At 56.1% G+C, this 18454-nt stretch overlaps 1 protein-coding gene across 1 annotated transcript in view; it reads right to left on the bottom strand.

The window, feature by feature from the left end:
* Positions 1-660: 660 nt before the first annotated feature.
* The window catches only part of LOC111077315 (protein split ends), an 85213-nt gene continuing 67419 nt past the window's right edge, over positions 661-18454 (bottom strand). Inside the window, 8 exon segments of the mRNA XM_041596341.1 lie at positions 661-3215; positions 3288-3616; positions 3695-3964; positions 4041-4239; positions 4407-4487; positions 4617-4723; positions 4787-6929; positions 6932-18403. Coding sequence (XP_041452275.1) covers positions 2928-3215; positions 3288-3616; positions 3695-3964; positions 4041-4239; positions 4407-4487; positions 4617-4723; positions 4787-6929; positions 6932-18403 — 14889 coding nt within the window. The 3' untranslated portion in view covers positions 661-2927.

Genomic DNA, 18454 nt, shown 5'->3' on the forward strand with positions numbered 1-18454 from the left:
AAAATATATATAAGGATTGCAAACGTCCCGCATGCGAAGTCAGATTACATGGAGGTGGAAGGTGACTCCAGTGGGACGACCAGCGGATTCCTGAATATAAATATTCCTGAACTTCGGAACTTTTGGGCCGCGTAGGCACGGTGCAAAGATCAAGGATATCATATTGCGCCTTAATGACTTAATATTTACTGACTTATTATTAATTGTAGATATGTCACGATACCCGAGTTTTCGACTCGCTACTAAAAATTGGAGCAGTTGTAGAACCTAACGTCATAACCAGTTAATTCTAAAGACAGCAGCCGAGGATATTTCGAAATTCCAAAATCAAATCAGCGGAGTGGAGGGAGAATAGACAAACAACATCAAACCAACGTCATAATGCATAGGTATAGAATTTATTTAATTACAGTTATAACATTAACATCTATATATATTATGTATATATGTATGTATGTATAAGTTGCATTTCGCTAATGGGTTCGGTTCTGTTTTGGTATTCGCGGGCTGAGAGAGAGATAACGATTTATCTGAACAACCAACAACGCTATTGTGAGGGGGAGAGGTCGAAAATGTCTGGATCACGGGATCACGTCAATAGTTTGAAAGGAAAGGATAATATTGATGATAATAATAATAAGAAGAAGAAACCAAGTGTAAGAAATAAGTGTAATTTAATCGTTTTTCTTCAAATTAACTTAGGAAATAACTAAAAAGTGTCTTAAAATATACAACTTATACATAAACATATGTTGAACAGCGCTTCATCTCTGTTTGAAAATGTGTTATCTTTTATCTTTTACTTTCTGTTTATCTGCTTCTGTATGATCTCATCGCATCTCCTTCTCTGATCTCGATCGTTTAGTGTTTGTTTTTCTTTCGTATCATTAGTTGTGTTATATAATGTACAGTTTCTCTTTAGTTTAGTTTAGTTTTAAAACATACAACTAAATACGCGCTAAACACTAATTAAACTGTATTTACATTTCATATATCTGTTAGATTCTAAATAATTTAAATATTTTACAGTTGTGTTTTGTTTTCTTTCTTGTTTTTGTTTCATCTTTTTTTTGTTTTCTCGTTTTGTTTCTTCTTGTTTCATCTGTTTTTGTTGTCGTCACAATAATTTACAAGTGGGCGTGAAAACGTACGTTTAAGTTTAAGGAGTGTACAGAGAGGGTAGTACTATATAGTTTATTGTATAGTATATGGTGTCGTGGGTATGTTTAGGGTAGGGGGTGTTTGGGTCTGTGTATGTGTCAGCATTGGGCTTATGAGGGTATAAAGCGGGTCCCCCGCCCCACCCCCCAAACAATCATCTTACAAAGTTTCGCGCGCACAAACTAAATTAATATTGAAAAAATTGAAATATCAGAGAAAATAGGGACAACGGAACGGAACGCCTCGATTTAGATAGTTCAGTGTTTTAGTGTTGTGGCAGTGGTGGTGTTGTAATATAGTATCGACAAAGTATTCAAAACCAACAGAAATCAATGTTCAAAAAGACCCACGAGAGTCTGGTAGGACACCCCCCGTTGCAGGTTTTTCGGGTGTAAAATAAGATGGTGCTCTGGTGCAGAGCGGAGGAAATCCAACACAAAACTAGTCTCTCTCTAAACTTTAAAATATTTGGCTTAACACATATTCGTTTATAATTAAATACGCTCTATACGTGGCTATATACTCGTAATGTATGTATATGTGTGTATGTGTATGCTAATTTAATGTAATGTATACGTGTGTATGTAATCGTAGGAAAAAGCCTCTGGGCGCATCTTTAAACCTAATTGTGCTTCAAACAGCGTTGGCGACAGATCAGCCACAACAGATCAGGTAGGTTGGTTCTTGGGCGCTCGAATTGCTCGAATGGGTGGGTGCTTGGGTCTATGCCAGGCCTTTCTTCTACAGAGGGAAGGAAGGCCTTCCATGGAGCCAATGAAACCCAGTTGAAAAATCAACAACAAATTCTAGGACCATTCTGGCGGAAACTTTGTAAGATATGGAAAAGTGTTTTGGGTGGGGGGGGGGACCCTTAAAGTAGTCACCAATCGAAAAACTTAAACGTGTTAGGTAGAGAGGGGGGTATTTTGGGGTAATAGAATCGGATATTCATATTATGTATGGTATTGGTATGGTATGGTATGGGTAGTAGTATGCATAGTACAGTAAACAGTTATTATGTTTTAAGCTTTTTTTCGTTTAACATTTGCTTGTGTGTGTTGTTGTTGTGTGTGTGGGTATGTGTTTTTTCTTACGTTTTCTTTCATTTTAAATTAAGCAAAAAATAAAACTTTCTTTTCTTGAGATCAAACTTAACGATACTTTGCAAGCTTTTCTTTTCATTTTCATTTCTTTTTGTTTTGTTTTTTCTTTTCTTTTAAAGGATTAAATTAGGGGAAGGTTAAATAATTAAATTTAGACAAATATATATTCATCGTGTTTCGCTTTCGCTTTTTGCTTTTGCTTTTAAAGTGTTACAAGTGGGGTTGCTAAAGGGATCTTTTCGCATTTCGCTTTGTTTGAGTTCTGTTTTTGGACATTCTTCACTCTTCGTGCATTCTCTTTCCGCTAGAGATATTTGAATACATATTCTCTTCTCTTCTCGTCGTCTCTCTTGTCTTGCATTTATTTATTCAATAAAGTTTGCATGTGATTTCTGCTTCTTTAAGTTATTTTTTTGCTTTGCTTTGCTTTTTTAAACTTTTGCTTGTTTAATCGCTATTTAAAATTACTTAAAATACTAGAAGAGCGTAACTTGTTTTATTGGTTTTGTTGGTTGTTTGTTGTGTGTTGTAGTTGCCTGCTGCTATTCTTGCGGGTTTTTCTTTTGTCAAAGTCCGGGTAAAGTGTCGCATCCTTAGAGATTTACATAGTCAGGGTGGTCCGATAGTGCAGCCACTGTCCTTCCTGTACTGGATGTGTGCGCCTTAGACAGTGGCTATGACAATCAGGAGGTGGGCCAACTCGGCCACGCGATTCTTGAGATCCGGAGCGGCACGCTCCAGGTTCTCGTTGGCGAAATCGCAGGCCGGGAAGATGTGCACCACGTAGGCGGCCTGTTCACTGCCCGGTATGGGTATGTTGACAATGCCTGCGGCCATTTTCTGTTGCAGATAGGTGATGAATCCGGTCTGTAGGTTCCTCGAGTGCTGCAGCACATCGGCATGGTCTCGGCCGCATGGCAGCGCCAGCAACATGCAGTGCTCCTTGTCAACCTGTTCATGGGAAGGACATTCGATTATCACCTGTATCATCTGATTACCACCCAGAGGTGAGAGTGGACTTACCTGCATCTTCTTGGCCACTCCCTCCAGCTGCGTCTGCTCCAAGCGCATACGCTGGGCAATCCTCAACAGCGGCGTGCTGCTCTCCGCCAGACTCGGCAGCGAGGCACGCGCCACATTCGGATTGCCGTGCACGAAGTGCATTTGAACGGCAGCCTGATCCGTTTTCAGGGCCAGCAGTCCCTGCCACATCACGGGATAGCGTTGCAGCAGTGTCACGAGCGAGTCACCCGGCGGCGGGGCCATTGCTGGCGGTGCCTGCTGTTGGGCGGCAGCCAGCTCCATGCCAGCGTGCAGAACAGCTGCTGGCATTTGCTCCTGCTGCTGTTTGACTGTGAAACGGAATGGAAAATGTGCATTAGTCAGGGCTGCTGTCCTTGGGGGATTAAATCGAGATTGCAGACACTCACCGACTGCTGCGATCATGGACATGCGCTCCATCTCCCTCTCACGATCCTCTAGCTGCAGGCTGCCATCACGACCCAGGAACGGACTGACACTCGCTCCGACAGGCGGTGGCGGCACCACCACGCTAATGGAGGCCGCTGGCCGATGGGCTGGCGGCGGCTCCAGCTGTATGCCGCCGCCCTCGTAGTAGCCCGCCCGCGTGGCCATGTCGCTGAAGTGGGCATGGGGAATGCGAGCATTATGCACATAGACTTGCGCCATTTGGGGGGAGTCTAAAGAGGAACAAAGAATGAGTTATACAGTTAAAATAAGAGAGGGAGGGGGAGGCTTCATTCCCGCTGCACTTACCCGCTGCTGTGCGATCCTGTGGACTCTGCATGCTGTGAGGCACTGCAATGGTGCGCGGTGGTCCACTGCCTGGTCGTCGCAGCTCCAACGGCGGACTGTTGCTGATCATCTTGTCATCGTAGTCGCCGCTGCGCATCAAATGGTGTTGATAGATCATAAAGTCCCTGGAGGCAGCCACACCCCGATACGTGGCATCGTTCTGCAAGCAAGGAACGGAACGAAAGAATGGTCAACGATTAGTAAAGGGTTTGCTTGCTGCCTTGGGGTTATGCTGTGTGTGTGTGTGTGTGCGCGTTCATCTTGATTTTGGGTGGGGTATTGGGATTACGCTACTTGTAAGCTCCACAAGTAAAACTCGTGCATTACCGGTGTTATGGGCGATGCCTGCTGATGGGCCGGCGGCGGGCTCTGGGTGCGTCGTCCACTGACATAGGCACCCAGATCATGCTGCAGCGTCCACAATAATGTTGGCAATTTCGAGAGTTCAAAGTTAGTTTTAGGATTAGTTTTGGTTACGATTACGATACTTAAAGGAGGATTAGCTGTGATTAAGGGACTGAAGGAGGAGATGCTTACCAGACTCGTATCGAACGGCGGCACTCCCGGCATTCCTGGGGGCAGAACCAGCGGGGATACCCTTGGCTGTCCCTGCGGACTGATGTTGGGAATGGCTGTGCGCATCACTGCAATGGATCGAGGATTAGTTACGCTCCGCCTGCTAGAGACTGCTAGAGCCTGGCACTTACCCGCTGCTGCTGCTGCTGCAGAGTTAGCCTGCTGCTGCGCCGACTTGAGCACTGCTGCCACCGAGACGGGCGGCGGACTGCCCACACTGCCTGGCAGGATCTGTCCTGCCTGCACCTGTAGGCTGTGCACCACGGGATTCGGTTTGCCCGGCGGCGGCGAGGGCGTCAACTGATGCTGCTGCGGCTGCAGATGTGCTGGGGCCTTCTGCTGTAGCAGCAATCCTGGATGGTTGGGCAGCATGGGTATTCCATGCGGCGGCAGCTGCACTTGCACTCCCTGCGGTGGTCCAGCCTTCTGCTGGTTGGGTGGCTTGTACAGCTGCTGTGGATGTTGTACTGCTGCCGTGGATGTTGTAGGTGGCAGGACGGTGGGCACGTAGCCAAAGTTTGGTTTTCCCAGCTGCTGCATATGTCCCGTCGCCGAGGAGGTGGGTGGCAGTGGCTGCTGTGGCTGCGGCACCACTGAAGCCTTGGAGCTCACGACATGCAGGATCTGCGGTGGTGCTGCTGATGTTGCCTGCTTGATGACGAGCGTCTGCTGCTGCTGTTGTTGGGGCATGGATGCTGCCGCTCCTATCTGCTGCTGATGTTGCTGCTGCTGCTGCTGTTGACCCTGAATCCTGGGCGAATGTGCCGATGGTGGTGGCACATTCACCAGCAGATGCTGCTGCTGCTGCTGTTGCAAGTGGCGTGCTATGATTTGCGGCTGCAGCAGCTGATTGCCTGCCGCATCTGTGAGTAGCATGTGTCCCGCAACCGCTGGCTGCGGCTGCTTGGTGGGCGTCAGCTGATGCTGTAGATTCTTTTCTCTGTTCAGGACATGCGCCTTCAGTGGCTGCGGTGGCCGCACGTTGCTCAGCTGCGCATGTTGCAACACCGTGGGCAATGGGTTCTGTTGCAGCACAATCGGTTGTTGCTTTGGTGGCGCCACCAACTGCGGTTGTCCCTGCTGTTGCTGCTGCATCACCAAAGGTGAGGCATTGGCATTGCCCTTGACCAACACGCTGACGGGTTTGTTCAGCATAGCCGCCGCAGCAGCTGCCTCCAGCTGCGCGGATTTGTTGCCCAGCGCTGTGATGGGCGCCGCCGCCGTAGTCGGAGCCAGAACTGTGGCATTGATCTGCTGCTGTGGCAGCGCCTGCTGCTGCTGGTGCTGCTGCTGTTGCATCTGCGGTGCCGCCTCATTGCTGCTGCTGTTGGTGGGAGCTGCAGCCGTGGCTGCCGGGAGGTTACCCTCCTTGCCCTGTGGCATGCCCGCGGTGATGACTCCCGTGACGGGATCCACCAGGGCCTTGCTCACGGCATCCGCTGCTCCTCCTGTGATCTTTTGCGTGGCGGCCGGAGCTGCCGTCTGGTGCATGGGTAGCCCTCCGCTGGGTATCGACGAGTTGATGGCCTGATACGATTCGATCTCCGCCGCAGCGATCGCCTTTTTCTTGGGATGCTGCGGTATCGTGGGCTTCGGCACGGGCATCACTGGTGCCACTGGCACTGCAGCAGGAATAGCAGCAAGAACAGGAACGGCAGATGACGGGGCTGTGGGTTCAACCTCTTTGCTGTCCAGCTGTGGCATATGTGGCTGCTCGGGCGCATGCAGGATGGGAGTTGCGGGCGGTGCAGGCGATGAGGACTGCGATGAGTCCTCCATTAGGCTCGTCAGCGGCTCCGAGATGGTCTTCCTGTCCTTCGAGCGTCGTGGACGACCCACGGCATTGGTCGGATTCACGAGATCTGTTTTCTTCGTCTGGGCATTCCGTCCGGAGCGGCGGGGAGGCGTCTGGGCGCCCTTTGGCAGCTGCTGGACAAGTCCAGCGGCCATTTGGGTGTTGGTATTCCGCACCACATCCTCGATGATGTCATCCACTGTGCTGCGATCCTCCTTCTCCTGCAGGCGGCGCGACTTGCGCGTGTTGCTGGATTCGCTCGAGTTGTCGCTAATGATGGCATCGTTGTGCGGCTGTGGCAGGGTTTGGGGCTGGGGCTGGGACTGTGCTTGTGCCTCTGTCTGTGGCTGTGGCGCTGCTGCTGGTGGCTCCACTTCGGTGCTACTCTTGATCGACGGCTGCGACTTGTTAATCGTCAGAATGAGACGCGGCCGCTGATCCTCCGCTGGCGCCACCACAGCGGCAATCTTTGGCTTGGGTCCGCCTCCCCGGAGTCATCGTTGAACTCATAAATGTCCTGGCTGGACCTGGACACCCCAGGCGGAGTCGCTACCTGTGCCTGAGTCAACGCCTGATTCCTGGCCTTCTTCTCAGCGGCCGTCGGCACTGGAGTGGGCGTCACCGCTGCCACAGCTGTTGTTGCTGGTGCAGTGGGTGTCGGTGTCGACATTTCCATAGACTTCTGCTGCTGCTGCTGCGCCAGTTGTTGCTGTTGGAGCTGCTGCTGTTGCAGGAGAAGATTCCTGGGCGGACGGCCCTTCCTGCCGCGAGTCACAGGCGCCGTCACCGGCTTCCTCAGACGCGTCTGCACTCCATTGTCGCCAGGAGTGATGCCTAAGCCAGCATCACCTCCTGGTGCAACACCTGGCGTGGCCAGCGGGAGTCCTCCCTGCTTCTTGGCGCCACGCGGCTGTCTTCCACGCTTGCTGGCGCCTCCACGACCCGGCGGCCTGCCCACAGTCGGCGTGCTGGGCTTCGGGGGCATCTGACGCGTCTCCGTCTCGTCCTCCGTGTCGTGATCGTTCACCGAACTGTTGATAGTTACAGATGGAGAAGGAGCAGGGGCTGGAGCAGGAGCAGGAGCAGGAGACGGGGTCGGCACTGGTGTTTCTGTGGGTATGGCGGGTGTTGGCACCTCCACTGGGGGAACGACTGTCGGGGGCATTGGCATCTCGATGGGCGAACGCTTCTCCTCCTTGATGACTGCAGGCGGGTCCAGCTTCTTGATCACACTATCGATATTCACCTCCTTGGCGGACCAATAGTCGCTGTCCACCTCCTTGGAGTCCTGCTCGATCAGCTCATCCTGCTTGGGCTGCGATATCTTGATGAGATTCTCCTCCGTCAGCAGGGATGTGGCACTGGCTGCCGCCTTCGGTGAGATTATCGCCGGACTGCCGCTGGTCGTGGGTGTGGGTGTCCGTATCACCGAAACACTCTCCGACGTCTTGATGGCCAGAGATTTCTCCACTGCGTTCTCCTTGATGGGATTGGCATTGGGACTGGGATTGACATTGGGATTCGCATTTGGTTGCGTTGGGTAGTGAATCGCATTGGCTGTGCTCGGTGCTTGTCCTGCTGGCGGTGGCACGATATGCTGCTGCACAATCATCTGCTGCTTGGTAGTTGGACTCTGGATCACATTCAGTTGCGGCGATGGATGCGGCATTTGCGTGGCTCCTGGAGAGGATTGCTGCTGCTGCATCGATGGTTGCTGCTGCTGTTGCGGTTGTGGCACTCTCACCAGCAATGATGGACTGTGCATCATTGGATTTGGCTTGCAGGGCGGACTGTGTGGCAACTGCTGCTGCTGCTGCTGCTGCTGGTTGGGCATGCCACGCGGCGGATGCTGTGCAAACATCGGTGGTGGCGGACCCAAGTGTGGCGAAGCATTCGTCTGCTGCTGCTGTTGCTGCTGGGCAGGATGTTGTTGTATCTGCTGTTGCATCTTCTGGATGTGCATCTGCTGCGCTTGCAGTGCCTGCTGTTGGTTCAGCTGCTGCTGCTGCTGGGCCTGGACCTGATGTTGCTGCTGCTGTGCCTGCTGTTGCTGTTGGTTCAACTGCTGCTGGTTCATCTGATGCTGTTGCTGTTGGAAGTGCTGATGCTGCATGGGAGTCAACTGCTGCTGTCCCGCCTGATGCTGATGCTGTTGCTGTTGCTGCAACTGATGTTGTTGCACGGGCGTCAGCTGAAGTTGATGTTGCTGCTGTCCATGGAGTTGCTGCTGCTGCTGCTGCTGATGTTGTTGTTGTTGCTGTTGCGACTGCTGATGTCCATGTTGTTGCTGCTGCTGTTGCATATGCTGCTGCTGCTGCTGTCGTTGCAACATCTGCTGGTGCATAAACTGGTGCACTTGCTGCTGATGTTGATGCTGCTGATGGGCTGCCGTCATCTTGGACATCATTTGCGGCGACAACTGTTGCTGCTGCGCCTGATGATGTGGCGGCTGTGGCTGTGAGTTCACGTGCAGACTCTTGTGTGGCGGTAGACTGCCCAATGGCGGTGAACTTGCCACCTGGGATTGGGTCGCCTGCTGCGGCTGCACTGTCACTACCTTGCTGATGATTGTCGGATGGTGTGGCACCTGCATGGGCGGCATCTTCTGCATCGGCATGGGAATCAGTTGTGGCGACGATTGCAGATCCATCAGAGACTTGGGCGATGGCTGCTGCTGCTGCTGTTGCTGCTGTTGCTGCTGTTGTTGGGCCTGGGCTCGTGGCTGGTAGCTGTTCGGCTTGCTCGTGGTGGGTGATGTGGTATTGCTGCCGGCGGCCACTCGCGGCGTAGGACTGGCCAAAGGACTCATGTTGCCGCCCTGAGGGGAAGTCATCAGAGCATGCTGTTGTTGTTGTTGCTGCTGCTGCTGTTGTTGGTTAACCCCTCCTGGCACGGGACGACCCGCAGGACTCAGTTGACCCACCACTCGATTGATGGATGGTCCGCCACGTCCCGGCGACAGCAGCGGACTATGCGGCGACTGTGCCCGAATGCCCATAATGTAACCTCCGGGCGTCGGCTGCTGTTGCTGCTGCTGCTGCGGATGATGGGGCGAGAGTACCATGTGGGGCACCATAAAGTGCGGCGTCTGCTCTGGAATGGAGATGGTCGGTGGCTGCATGATGAGCGACTGTGTGCGCAGTGCCAGCTGTTGGGGCGTCTGCTTGGGCGTCGAGGCCTGCGGCATGCAGGGGATGCTCTGGCTGGGATTGGGACTCCCGAAGGATATCGAGGGAGAGACTGAGCTGCTGCTGTTCGAGCAATTGCCCATCACATTGGACAGATCCAGATTGATGACGGGCGTGGGAGTCGGATGCGGGGCAGCTGCCAATGCCGGCGCAGCTGCAGGAGCTATCGATACGGACACGGATGGAGGAGGTAGCACTGGGGGTGCGGGCAGCACCGTCTGCACGGGCTGCACCAACGGCTGCTGCAGTTTGCTGATTGTCGGCGGCTCAATCTTCGCGGGGGAAGATGTCAATGTCAAGGAGCTGCCGCCAATCATCACCGATGGGGGCTTCTGCTGCTCCAAAGATGGCAGCTTCGTGATCACCGAAGGTGGACCCTTCTTATCCTCCACTGGGGAAGATGCCTTGGACGCCGTCGCCGCTTCCCTGCTGCTGCTCGACATAGACTTCTCTGGCGATGAGGAGCTCTGAACGGTCTCATCAATCTTGAGACTCGGTCCACTGCTGTCTGCCTCGTCGGGATTCTCCTCGGTGTCCGTGTCTATCTGGAGATCCCTCTCCGACTGCGGTGTGTCTGCCTTGATGTCCATCATGTCCTCGTGCTTCAGACTCTGCACAGCCTTGTTGATCTCATCTGGATCCAGGACGCCGCCTCCTGCTCCCACCACCACCACTGGGGGTTCTGCTTCCGCTTCTGCCTCTGCCTCTGTTCCTGGCTCTGCTTCGGGCTCATCTTCCAGAATGGCTGGTGGCTGCTCTTCGACGGCTCCCTCGATTGCCTTGGCCGCCAGCGCGGCCTCCTCATCGGGTTCGGCCACAACGATAGCCGGCGTCTCCATTTCACTCTCGTCCATGCCATCCAGCGAGTAGTCGGCCGTCGAGGAGGTGCCAAAGCTCTCGCCGAGCAGCGCTGACACGGCGCTCTCCGTCTCCTCCTGGGAGATGGTCACCCGCGATTTGCTGTCCTCCATTTTGTCCAGTGGCTTGGTGGCTCCCGGTGGCGAGGCGACCGGAATCTTGGGCTCATCTCCCAACGGATCCAGCAGGGAGCCGCTGTTGAACTCCGCGGAGATGGACTGCACAGCCGACTCGCTGATCCTGTCATCCAGCTGGCCATCGAAGCCGGGAATGAAGATGTCCTTCTTCTTCCCGAGCGCCGCACTTGTGGGCGAACTCTCTGCGGAGGCTGCTGCGGCGGCCGCGGCGGCTGTTGTCGAGGATGTGGGTGTCGTGGCCAGCGCCGAGGAATTGGCACCCGCCGCTGCACCACTGCTAACTGGCGTCTCCGCGGACTGTGTGGACAGCATGGAGCTGTTCGTGATGGTCGGCGTCTTGGGAATGGGGCTGATCAGGCGAGGCTTCTCGCGCGAGGGTGTGAGGCTGTCGCTGCCCCTTGTGCTGCTGCTGGTGGGAGTGCTCGGTGGCAGGGTGACTGAGGGATGCACGGGGACCTTGGGGGGCACCACCACATCCTCATCGTCATCGTCTCCAATGAGGCAGGGCAGACTCGGCGAGGGCTTGCACAGCGGCGGCGATGCAGGACGGTGCTTGGCGTCCATCTGCTCATCCGCATGCTTGGCAGCTGCCTGGACGTTCACCGTCAGCTTGCCGGGCGTCGGGGGAGCAGACAGAATCCCCGGGGTGGGCACCGATTCCCTGCGCAGCAACTTCTCCTGCTTCTCCTCCTTGGAGCGCTTCTTTTTCTTCTTCTTGTCCTTGCTCTTGTGCTGCTCCTCCACCGGCTGCTTGCCGACTCCTCCCATCGATGATGGCAGCTTCAGCTCCACGGAGTTGTTGTCCTCGTTGTCCGAGAAGCGGAACACATCGGCCATGTCCGATCTGTAGGTGTTGGCCGTCGAGGGCGTGGCCTCCTCGGGCATCATCTTGCTGTCAAAGTCATCCATCAGTTGGGCCTCCAACGCCCGTCCCGCCTCATCCATGTCCACGCTGTTGTCGTCCTCGATCTTTGTCGCATTGGACGAGGATTGCTGCTGGGCCGCCTGCTGCTGCTGCTGCTCTCGATGGGACCTTTCGCGTCGCTTCTTATCGCGCTTCTCCTTGCGATGACGCTCTCTGTCCGCATGCGAGGAGGAGGAGGAGGTGCCGCCCGTCTGGCGGGGTGCTCTCTCCACAGGTGCTGGCTGATCCTCTTGGATGGGCAATTGGTTCTCCTGGATCTTGGCCGAGGTGGGTGTGGATGGCGGCTCCTGTTTGTATGTCTGCAGGGCAGCCGACACAATCGGCTCCCTCGAGGAGATCTCCTTGACTCCGCCTTCTGGCTGCTCGTCTGGGAACTGCGACTCATCCTCGTCCGAGATGATGCCAAAGATGAACTCCATCTTGTCCTCGCCCCGTGTCTTGTCTCGAGTGAGAGCTGGCGCCGAGCTGGGTGTGGCAGGAACGGCGGACACAGGCACAGACGCGGCCACTGGGGATGCTGCTGCTGTTGTGGCTGCTGCGGCTGCTGGCACAAGGCTGCTGCCGCCAGAGGAGGCATTGTACAGCCTCGTCGAGGAGGAGGATGAGGTATCCAAACTCTTGGATTTCTTTGACTTTTTCAAGCGGTGTCTCTCCTCCTTTGACAGCTTCTCCAACTTTCCCTCCCCCAGATCGTTGCTGCTGCTGCTTCCAGGCGGAACAGCTGCAGCTGCTGCTGCTGCCACTGCCACTGCTGTTGGTGTGCTGCCGCTGCTCATGTGTGGTGTTGTTGTGGTGGCTGTGGTCCCAGCGATGGTGGCACCGCTGTTTGTTTCCGCCGAGAGGTTCCTCATCTTCTCGCGCTTCTTCTCCTTGCGCTCCTTGTGCTTCCGCCTCTCGCTCGCCGAAATGTCCAACGATATGGGCAGGACACTCTCCCGTTCCCGCTCCCGATCTCGCTCCCGTTCCGTCTTTAGATCTTCAAAGCTATCCACAAACTTGTTTCCCTTCAAATCAGACGTATGCACATCGAAGATCGAGGGCGTGGCTATGGACACAACGAGGGATGGCGGTGGCTGCGGCGGGGGCTGCTGCTGTAGCTGCTGCTGCTGGGCTTCTACCTCTCGGGAAGAGGAGGACTTCAGGCGCTTCTTGCTCTTCTTGTGCTTCTTGCGCGTCTCCGGGGAGTAGTCCTTGATCTTGCCGGGAGTCCCAGAGTCGGAGTAGGCATTGGAGTAGCCACCGGCAGAGTTGTAGAAATCCCCATACTCCTTCTTGATCTCCGTCTTTAGCTTGCGCTCCTCCATCGAGGAGTTGGAGTCGTGACGGGACTTGAACTCTGTCTTCAGCTGCTCTCCCCCGTCCGACAGCTGCTCCTGCTTGATCTCTGGCTCCAGTTCCAGCTCCAGCTCCATCTCTGACTGTGTTAGCTGTGGCTCTGTCTGTGGCTCCTGCTTGATCTGCACCTGCATCTCGGGCGCTCCTGGCTGCGACTGCGACTCCGAATCGGAGGCGATGCGCGTCGAATGCGAGTTGCGCTTTCCGTGCTGATTGTGCTTGGTGAAGTTCCTGCGTATCTCGTCCTCCGAACTGTCGTCCCCGTCGCACAGACGGCGCAGATTCTGCTGCATCTGGAGGACGCGACTGGCCACCGCTTCGTGATCCACCTCGGACCTCGCATCCGAATCCGAGAATATGCGGCTATGGCTGTGGCTCTGCATCATCTCATCCTCGTCGTCGTCATCGTCGTCGCTGCTCGAGAGACCGATGTGGCGGCCGTGGAAGCTGCTGCTGCCGCTGTTCCGGTGATGGCGGTCCTCGAACTCCGTATCCGAGTCGCCGTCGTAGCTGGTGGAGCGCTTCTTCTTGGCCCGCGACTGCTTCAGCTGCGAGAACTTCGCCTTGATCTTCTTCTCCTCGGCCTGCCGCTGCATGTTCTTGCAGCTCCTGGCCTTCACCTTGTCGTACATCGAGACATTGGGACAGTCGTCGGGTATGTCGAAGATCGAGTGCTTCTTGGAGGCATCGTCGGTGTCGTCCGAGTCCGCGGAGCTGAGCATCATCAACTTGCTGCGCGACGATTTCGACGAGTGGTGCCCCTCGTCGGAGCCCCTCGACGACTTTCTGTCCACGCTCCTCCTTCGATGGTGGTGATGATGGTGGTGCGATCCCTCCCGATGGCCCTTGCCACTGGAGGTGTTGGTCGGAGCGGAGCTCAGTTCTCCCGCAGAGCCACTGCCAGTGGCGGAGGTCCGTCTATGGGGATTATGATGATGATGCTGCTCCTGCTCCCCCTCCTCCTGCTGCTGCTGATGCTGCAGCTGGAGATGCGAGTGTGTGTGCATGTGCTGTAGAGGCTGTTGCTGCTCCTCATCGGTGTTGGTGGACTCGGCCACAGAATGTCGCTTCTTTTCGCGATGGTGCTCCCGATGGTGCTCACGCTCTCGCTTGCTCTTGTGGCGCGAAGAGGAGCTGCTGCTGTGGTGATGGTGTTCCCCCCTGTCTCCCTTCTCGCGATCCCTCTCCTTCTCCCGCTTCGGCTGTGGCTGTGCCTGCTGCTCCTCCTCGCTGGTATTGAGCAGCTGCTGTTGCTGCTTGAGTGCTGCTGCCTTTGGGTTGGAAGTCACATCCAGCATATCCATCGATGGTGTGACAGTGACATCCATCGAAGAGGGGGCACTGGCACTCGCTATGCCTATGCTCTTGTAGTGATGCTTCTCCCTGCGATGATGCTTCGAGGAGGAGGATGAGCTGCCGCCACTGCCATGCGACTTGGAGTGCGAGGAACTGCAGTTTGGTGTCTTGGAGTCAGCATCCTTGGAGCTGCTGTTACTGCTCTTATGCTGCTGCTGGTCCTTGGCTCCGTCGTGACGATCGTTGAGCCGCTGGTTCTGACTCTGGCTCTGATTCTGATTGTTCTGGCTGGGTATGGGATTCTGATGGTTCTCCATGCGTATCCGCTTCACATAGTCATCGTGATGATTGTGCAGACCACCGACGCCTCCTCCTGTGGCGCCACTGTGGTTGCTATCCTGCGAGCTCAGGCGACGCTTGTGGATGCGGGGACCGGGAGAGTTCCTCGAGGATTTCCGCGAGCGATCCTTCGCGGCAGCGGCGTTGCTGCCATCGTGCGCTGGCGTGGGACAGGACGAGGGTGGCACTGCTGCGGCATCGGCGGCATTCTCTTTGTTGTGCTGCCGCTCGCATTCAGTGGATACGCTGGGCGTGACATTGTGCGAGTAGAAGCTGCTGGCCTCGGAGCTGGCATCAGTTTTGCTCTTGTGGTATGAAGACATCTCGCGCATCCGAGACATGCGGGACTCTTGGTCCGAGTCCGAGATGGAACGTCGCGAGGATTGTTCTTTCTCTCGGTGATCCCGGTCGCGATGTTCCTTCTCCCGATGCTCCTTTTCGCGCAGCTCTCGCTCTCGTTTCTCCTGCTCTCGCTGATCCTGTTCTCGCTGCTCTTGCACTCGCTGCTGCTCCCTTTCTTCACGCTCCTTTTGCTCGCGTTCTTCTTGAGCCTTGCGCTCCTTCTCTTCTTTGGCCTTGCGCTCCTTCTCCTTATCCTCCTGCTCGGTCTTGCGCTCCTTCTCCTCCTGGTGAACCTTGCGCTCTTTTTCTTTTTCTTTTTCCTTTTCCCCTTGGTGGTGTGCTTTCCGGTCCTGATGAGACTTCTCTTTCTCCTCCGGTTGTGGATGGTGTGCCTTCCGCTCCTTATCCTTCTCCTCGCGCTCTTGGTGCTTGCGCTTCTCCCTCTCATGGCGCTCCTTCTGGTGCGCCTTCTCCCGCTCCTGACGCTGCTCCTTTTCGGATCGCTCCCCAGGATCGTCCGTGTCCGTCGAGTCTTCGATGCGCGGAGTCGCTGACTTGGACGATTGAGAGGTCGCGGAATTCTTGCGCTTGTCCCCGGTCGTCGAAGATGAAACGGAACTCTTGTCGGAGTTCTTTTTCGACTTTTTGTCGCCGCCTTCCGAGCGGCTGTTATGTCTGCTGCTGCTGCTGTGGGACCTGTCCGTGCTGTTCGAACGGTTCGCACCACTGTGCGACTTGTCCACGCTGTTCGAACGATTTGTTGTCGTAGTCGTGGTCGTCGTCGAGTGGGACTTGTCTGTGCTGTTGGATCTGTTTGTGGAATTCGCCTTGTCCGTGCTGTTGGAACGGTTCGTACTGCTGTGCTTGTCCACAGAGTGAGACTTGTCCGTGCTGTTGGCTCGGTTCGAGCTGTGGGCCTTTTCCAAGCTGTTGGATCGGTTCGTGCTGTGGCTCCTGTCCACGCCACCGTGGGCACTGCTGCTGCTGCTGCTCTTGCTCTTGTGGGAGTGCGAGTGGGAGGAGGAGTGTGAGGAGGAGTGCGATGTGGATGCGGATGCGGATGTCTTGCTCTTGTGCTCCTCTTCGCTGGAGTTCTGCTGCTGTTGTTGCTGTTGTTGCTGTTGGGACTTTTGTACATGTGTTGTGGTGGCTGTTGTTGCTGAGGAACTGTTACCGTTGGACGATGATGTGGAATTGGATGAGCTCGAGGGGGCATTGCTGTTGCTGTTGCTGCTTGTGCTGGAGGTAGTAGTTGTCCCCACATTCGTGCTGCCCGGCACAGAGGCGGACTTCTGCAGCTGTGCTCTGGCGCTGGGCGACTGCGACGGCAGTGGCTCGGCGGGCACGCTCAGACTCTTAGTCAGACTGTTGGCTGCTGGTGGCGGTCCCGCTGCTGGTGAAGTCTTGGCTGCTGATTGTTGCTGCTGCTGCTGCTTCTGTGTCACCGTCACTGGCGTCTCTGGCGGTGGCGGGGGTGCTGGCTGCACGGCTGGCGGTGGTGCCGCAGTGTTTGGCAGAGGCGGGTGACTGGGAAACGGATACTGCAGACCTTTGGTGGCTCCCGATGTGGCTGCTGGGGATCCCGATGCCGAGGCAGCGGCGACCGCCGTAGCCGTGGGAATCACTCCTCCGCCTGCTGCACTACTGCCGCTGCTGCTGCTGCTGTTACTGCATCCAGCGATGGGCTTCATGGACGCAAGTTGTCCGCTTGGCGTGGCCGCTCCCACCGATGGCGAGGGCGAGGGACTGTTGTAGGGAGACATCGAGGCCTGGGGCGAGTTCATGGGCGACAGGCTGCTCAGCCGCTGGAGCAGTCCGCTCGTCGTCTTGTTGGTGCTCGTCGAGTTGGACAGAATGGGCGTGCAGTTGCCAATGATGGGTGTCGTCTTGGTGGCCGCCAGATTGGGCAGCAGCGCCGGGGAGGTGTTCCCACTGCACAGGCCATGCCGCGAAGCTGTCGCGGTGGATCCCGTGGAGGTGGAGCCGATGGCGAAGTCCGCACTGCACGGATCGTACCACTGGTTCTTCTTCAGCCGCTGCAGATCGTCGTCGAAGATGGACTTCTTGGCGAGCAGCGACTTGACGATATCCGACGGCTGCAGCTCGTCAATGTCCAGGAACTTGTGCCGCGAGTTGCTCGCCGAATGGCAGCTGGAGGCCGTGCCGCTGGAGCTGTTGCTGTTGCCAGAGTTGGCCGGATGCGTGCTCAAGCCGCTCAGATTCGTGTGCATCGACAGCTGCCACGAGGGCGTCGTGCTGCTCGACTGTTGGGCATGGCTGTGGCTGTGGCTGTGACCGTGGCTGGAATTGGTGTTGCTGCCCGTCTGCTGATGCTGCTGCTGGGTGTTGCTGCCGCCAGACCATCGCTCGTAGTTCTCCTCAAAGTTGCGGAGGCGTTCGTCCAGCGAGGGGCTTCCCCCGGCATGTCCGGGCACATCCGAGTCGCTCGAATTGGAGCTCAGCGAGCGTGGACGCGCCGGACTGGCCATCAGGCCCAAGGAGGAGCCCGAAGACGACTGCTGCTGCTGTTGCTGTTGTTGCTGCTGCTGCGAGTGGTGCGAATGATGGTGATGCTGGTGCGAGTGGTGCGAGGAGGATCGCCAGTAGCGTGAGGAGGGGCTCGGCAGGAAGGCCGATGATGATCCCGTGCCGCCCAATCCACTGCCGAGTCCTGCACTTAGACTAGAGTTGCTGTTGTTGTTGCTGGAGGAGCAGGAGGACCCGCCGGCTACCGAGGAGCATCCCAACAGGTAGTTGGATACACTGCTCGATGAGCAGCCGCTGCCGCTGCCGCTGCCTCCGCCACTGCCACTGCCAGGGCCACTGCGATGCTGCTGGATGAACGAGTAGCCAAACTTGGGCATTGGCAGCCACATCACCTCCCTTACTCTTTCCCGCGTCCGTTCTCTCGGCGGGGGCAGGCGTCGGGGCTCGGAGGGCAGCACTTCGGGTCGCTCATCGCACAGGGGCGTACCCGGCCGCGATCCGTCCGCACTCTCCCCGCCGCTGGCCTCGTGCGAGTGATGGGAATGTAGCTGATGGCCGCGTCCTCGCGAGGCATGATGATGGTACGCCTCATCGTTGGGCGTCACTCCGGTGACTCCTCCGCCCAGCAGCAGACCACCGCCGGAGCTGCTGTTGTTCCCCATTGTGGGGGGCTGCTGCATGGGCGCCACACGCCGTCGCTTGGCGGCCAGCGAGGCATTCATCATGTGCTGTTGCTGCTGATGTTGCTGATGCTGCTGATCCATGCTGCTGGCCCCCACCAGTCCGTGGCGAAACGCCGAAGAGCTGGAGAGCGCCGACAAGGCGCCCACATCAATGGACGGCCGTCGGCAGCTGATCATCAGGGAGGGCGGTGGCTGGTGTCCAGGGAACTTCATGCTGTTGCTGTTGCTGCTGGGAGATGCCTCGGACACACGTCGGATCTCGCTCTTGCGATTGAGGGGATCGTGTATCACATCACAGTTGGATAGGGTCAAAGGTTGCTGCTGCTGCTGCTTGTCCCCAGTGGAGGGATAGGGATCCACCAGCTAAACAAGACACAATGAAAAGAGGAGAGGATGAAAAGCAATCCAAAAGTG

The sequence above is a fragment of the Drosophila obscura genome, unplaced genomic scaffold (genome assembly GCF_018151105.1).
Source record: "Drosophila obscura isolate BZ-5 IFL unplaced genomic scaffold, ASM1815110v1 contig_14, whole genome shotgun sequence".
In the NCBI taxonomy this organism is placed as follows: Eukaryota; Metazoa; Arthropoda; class Insecta; order Diptera; family Drosophilidae; genus Drosophila; species Drosophila obscura.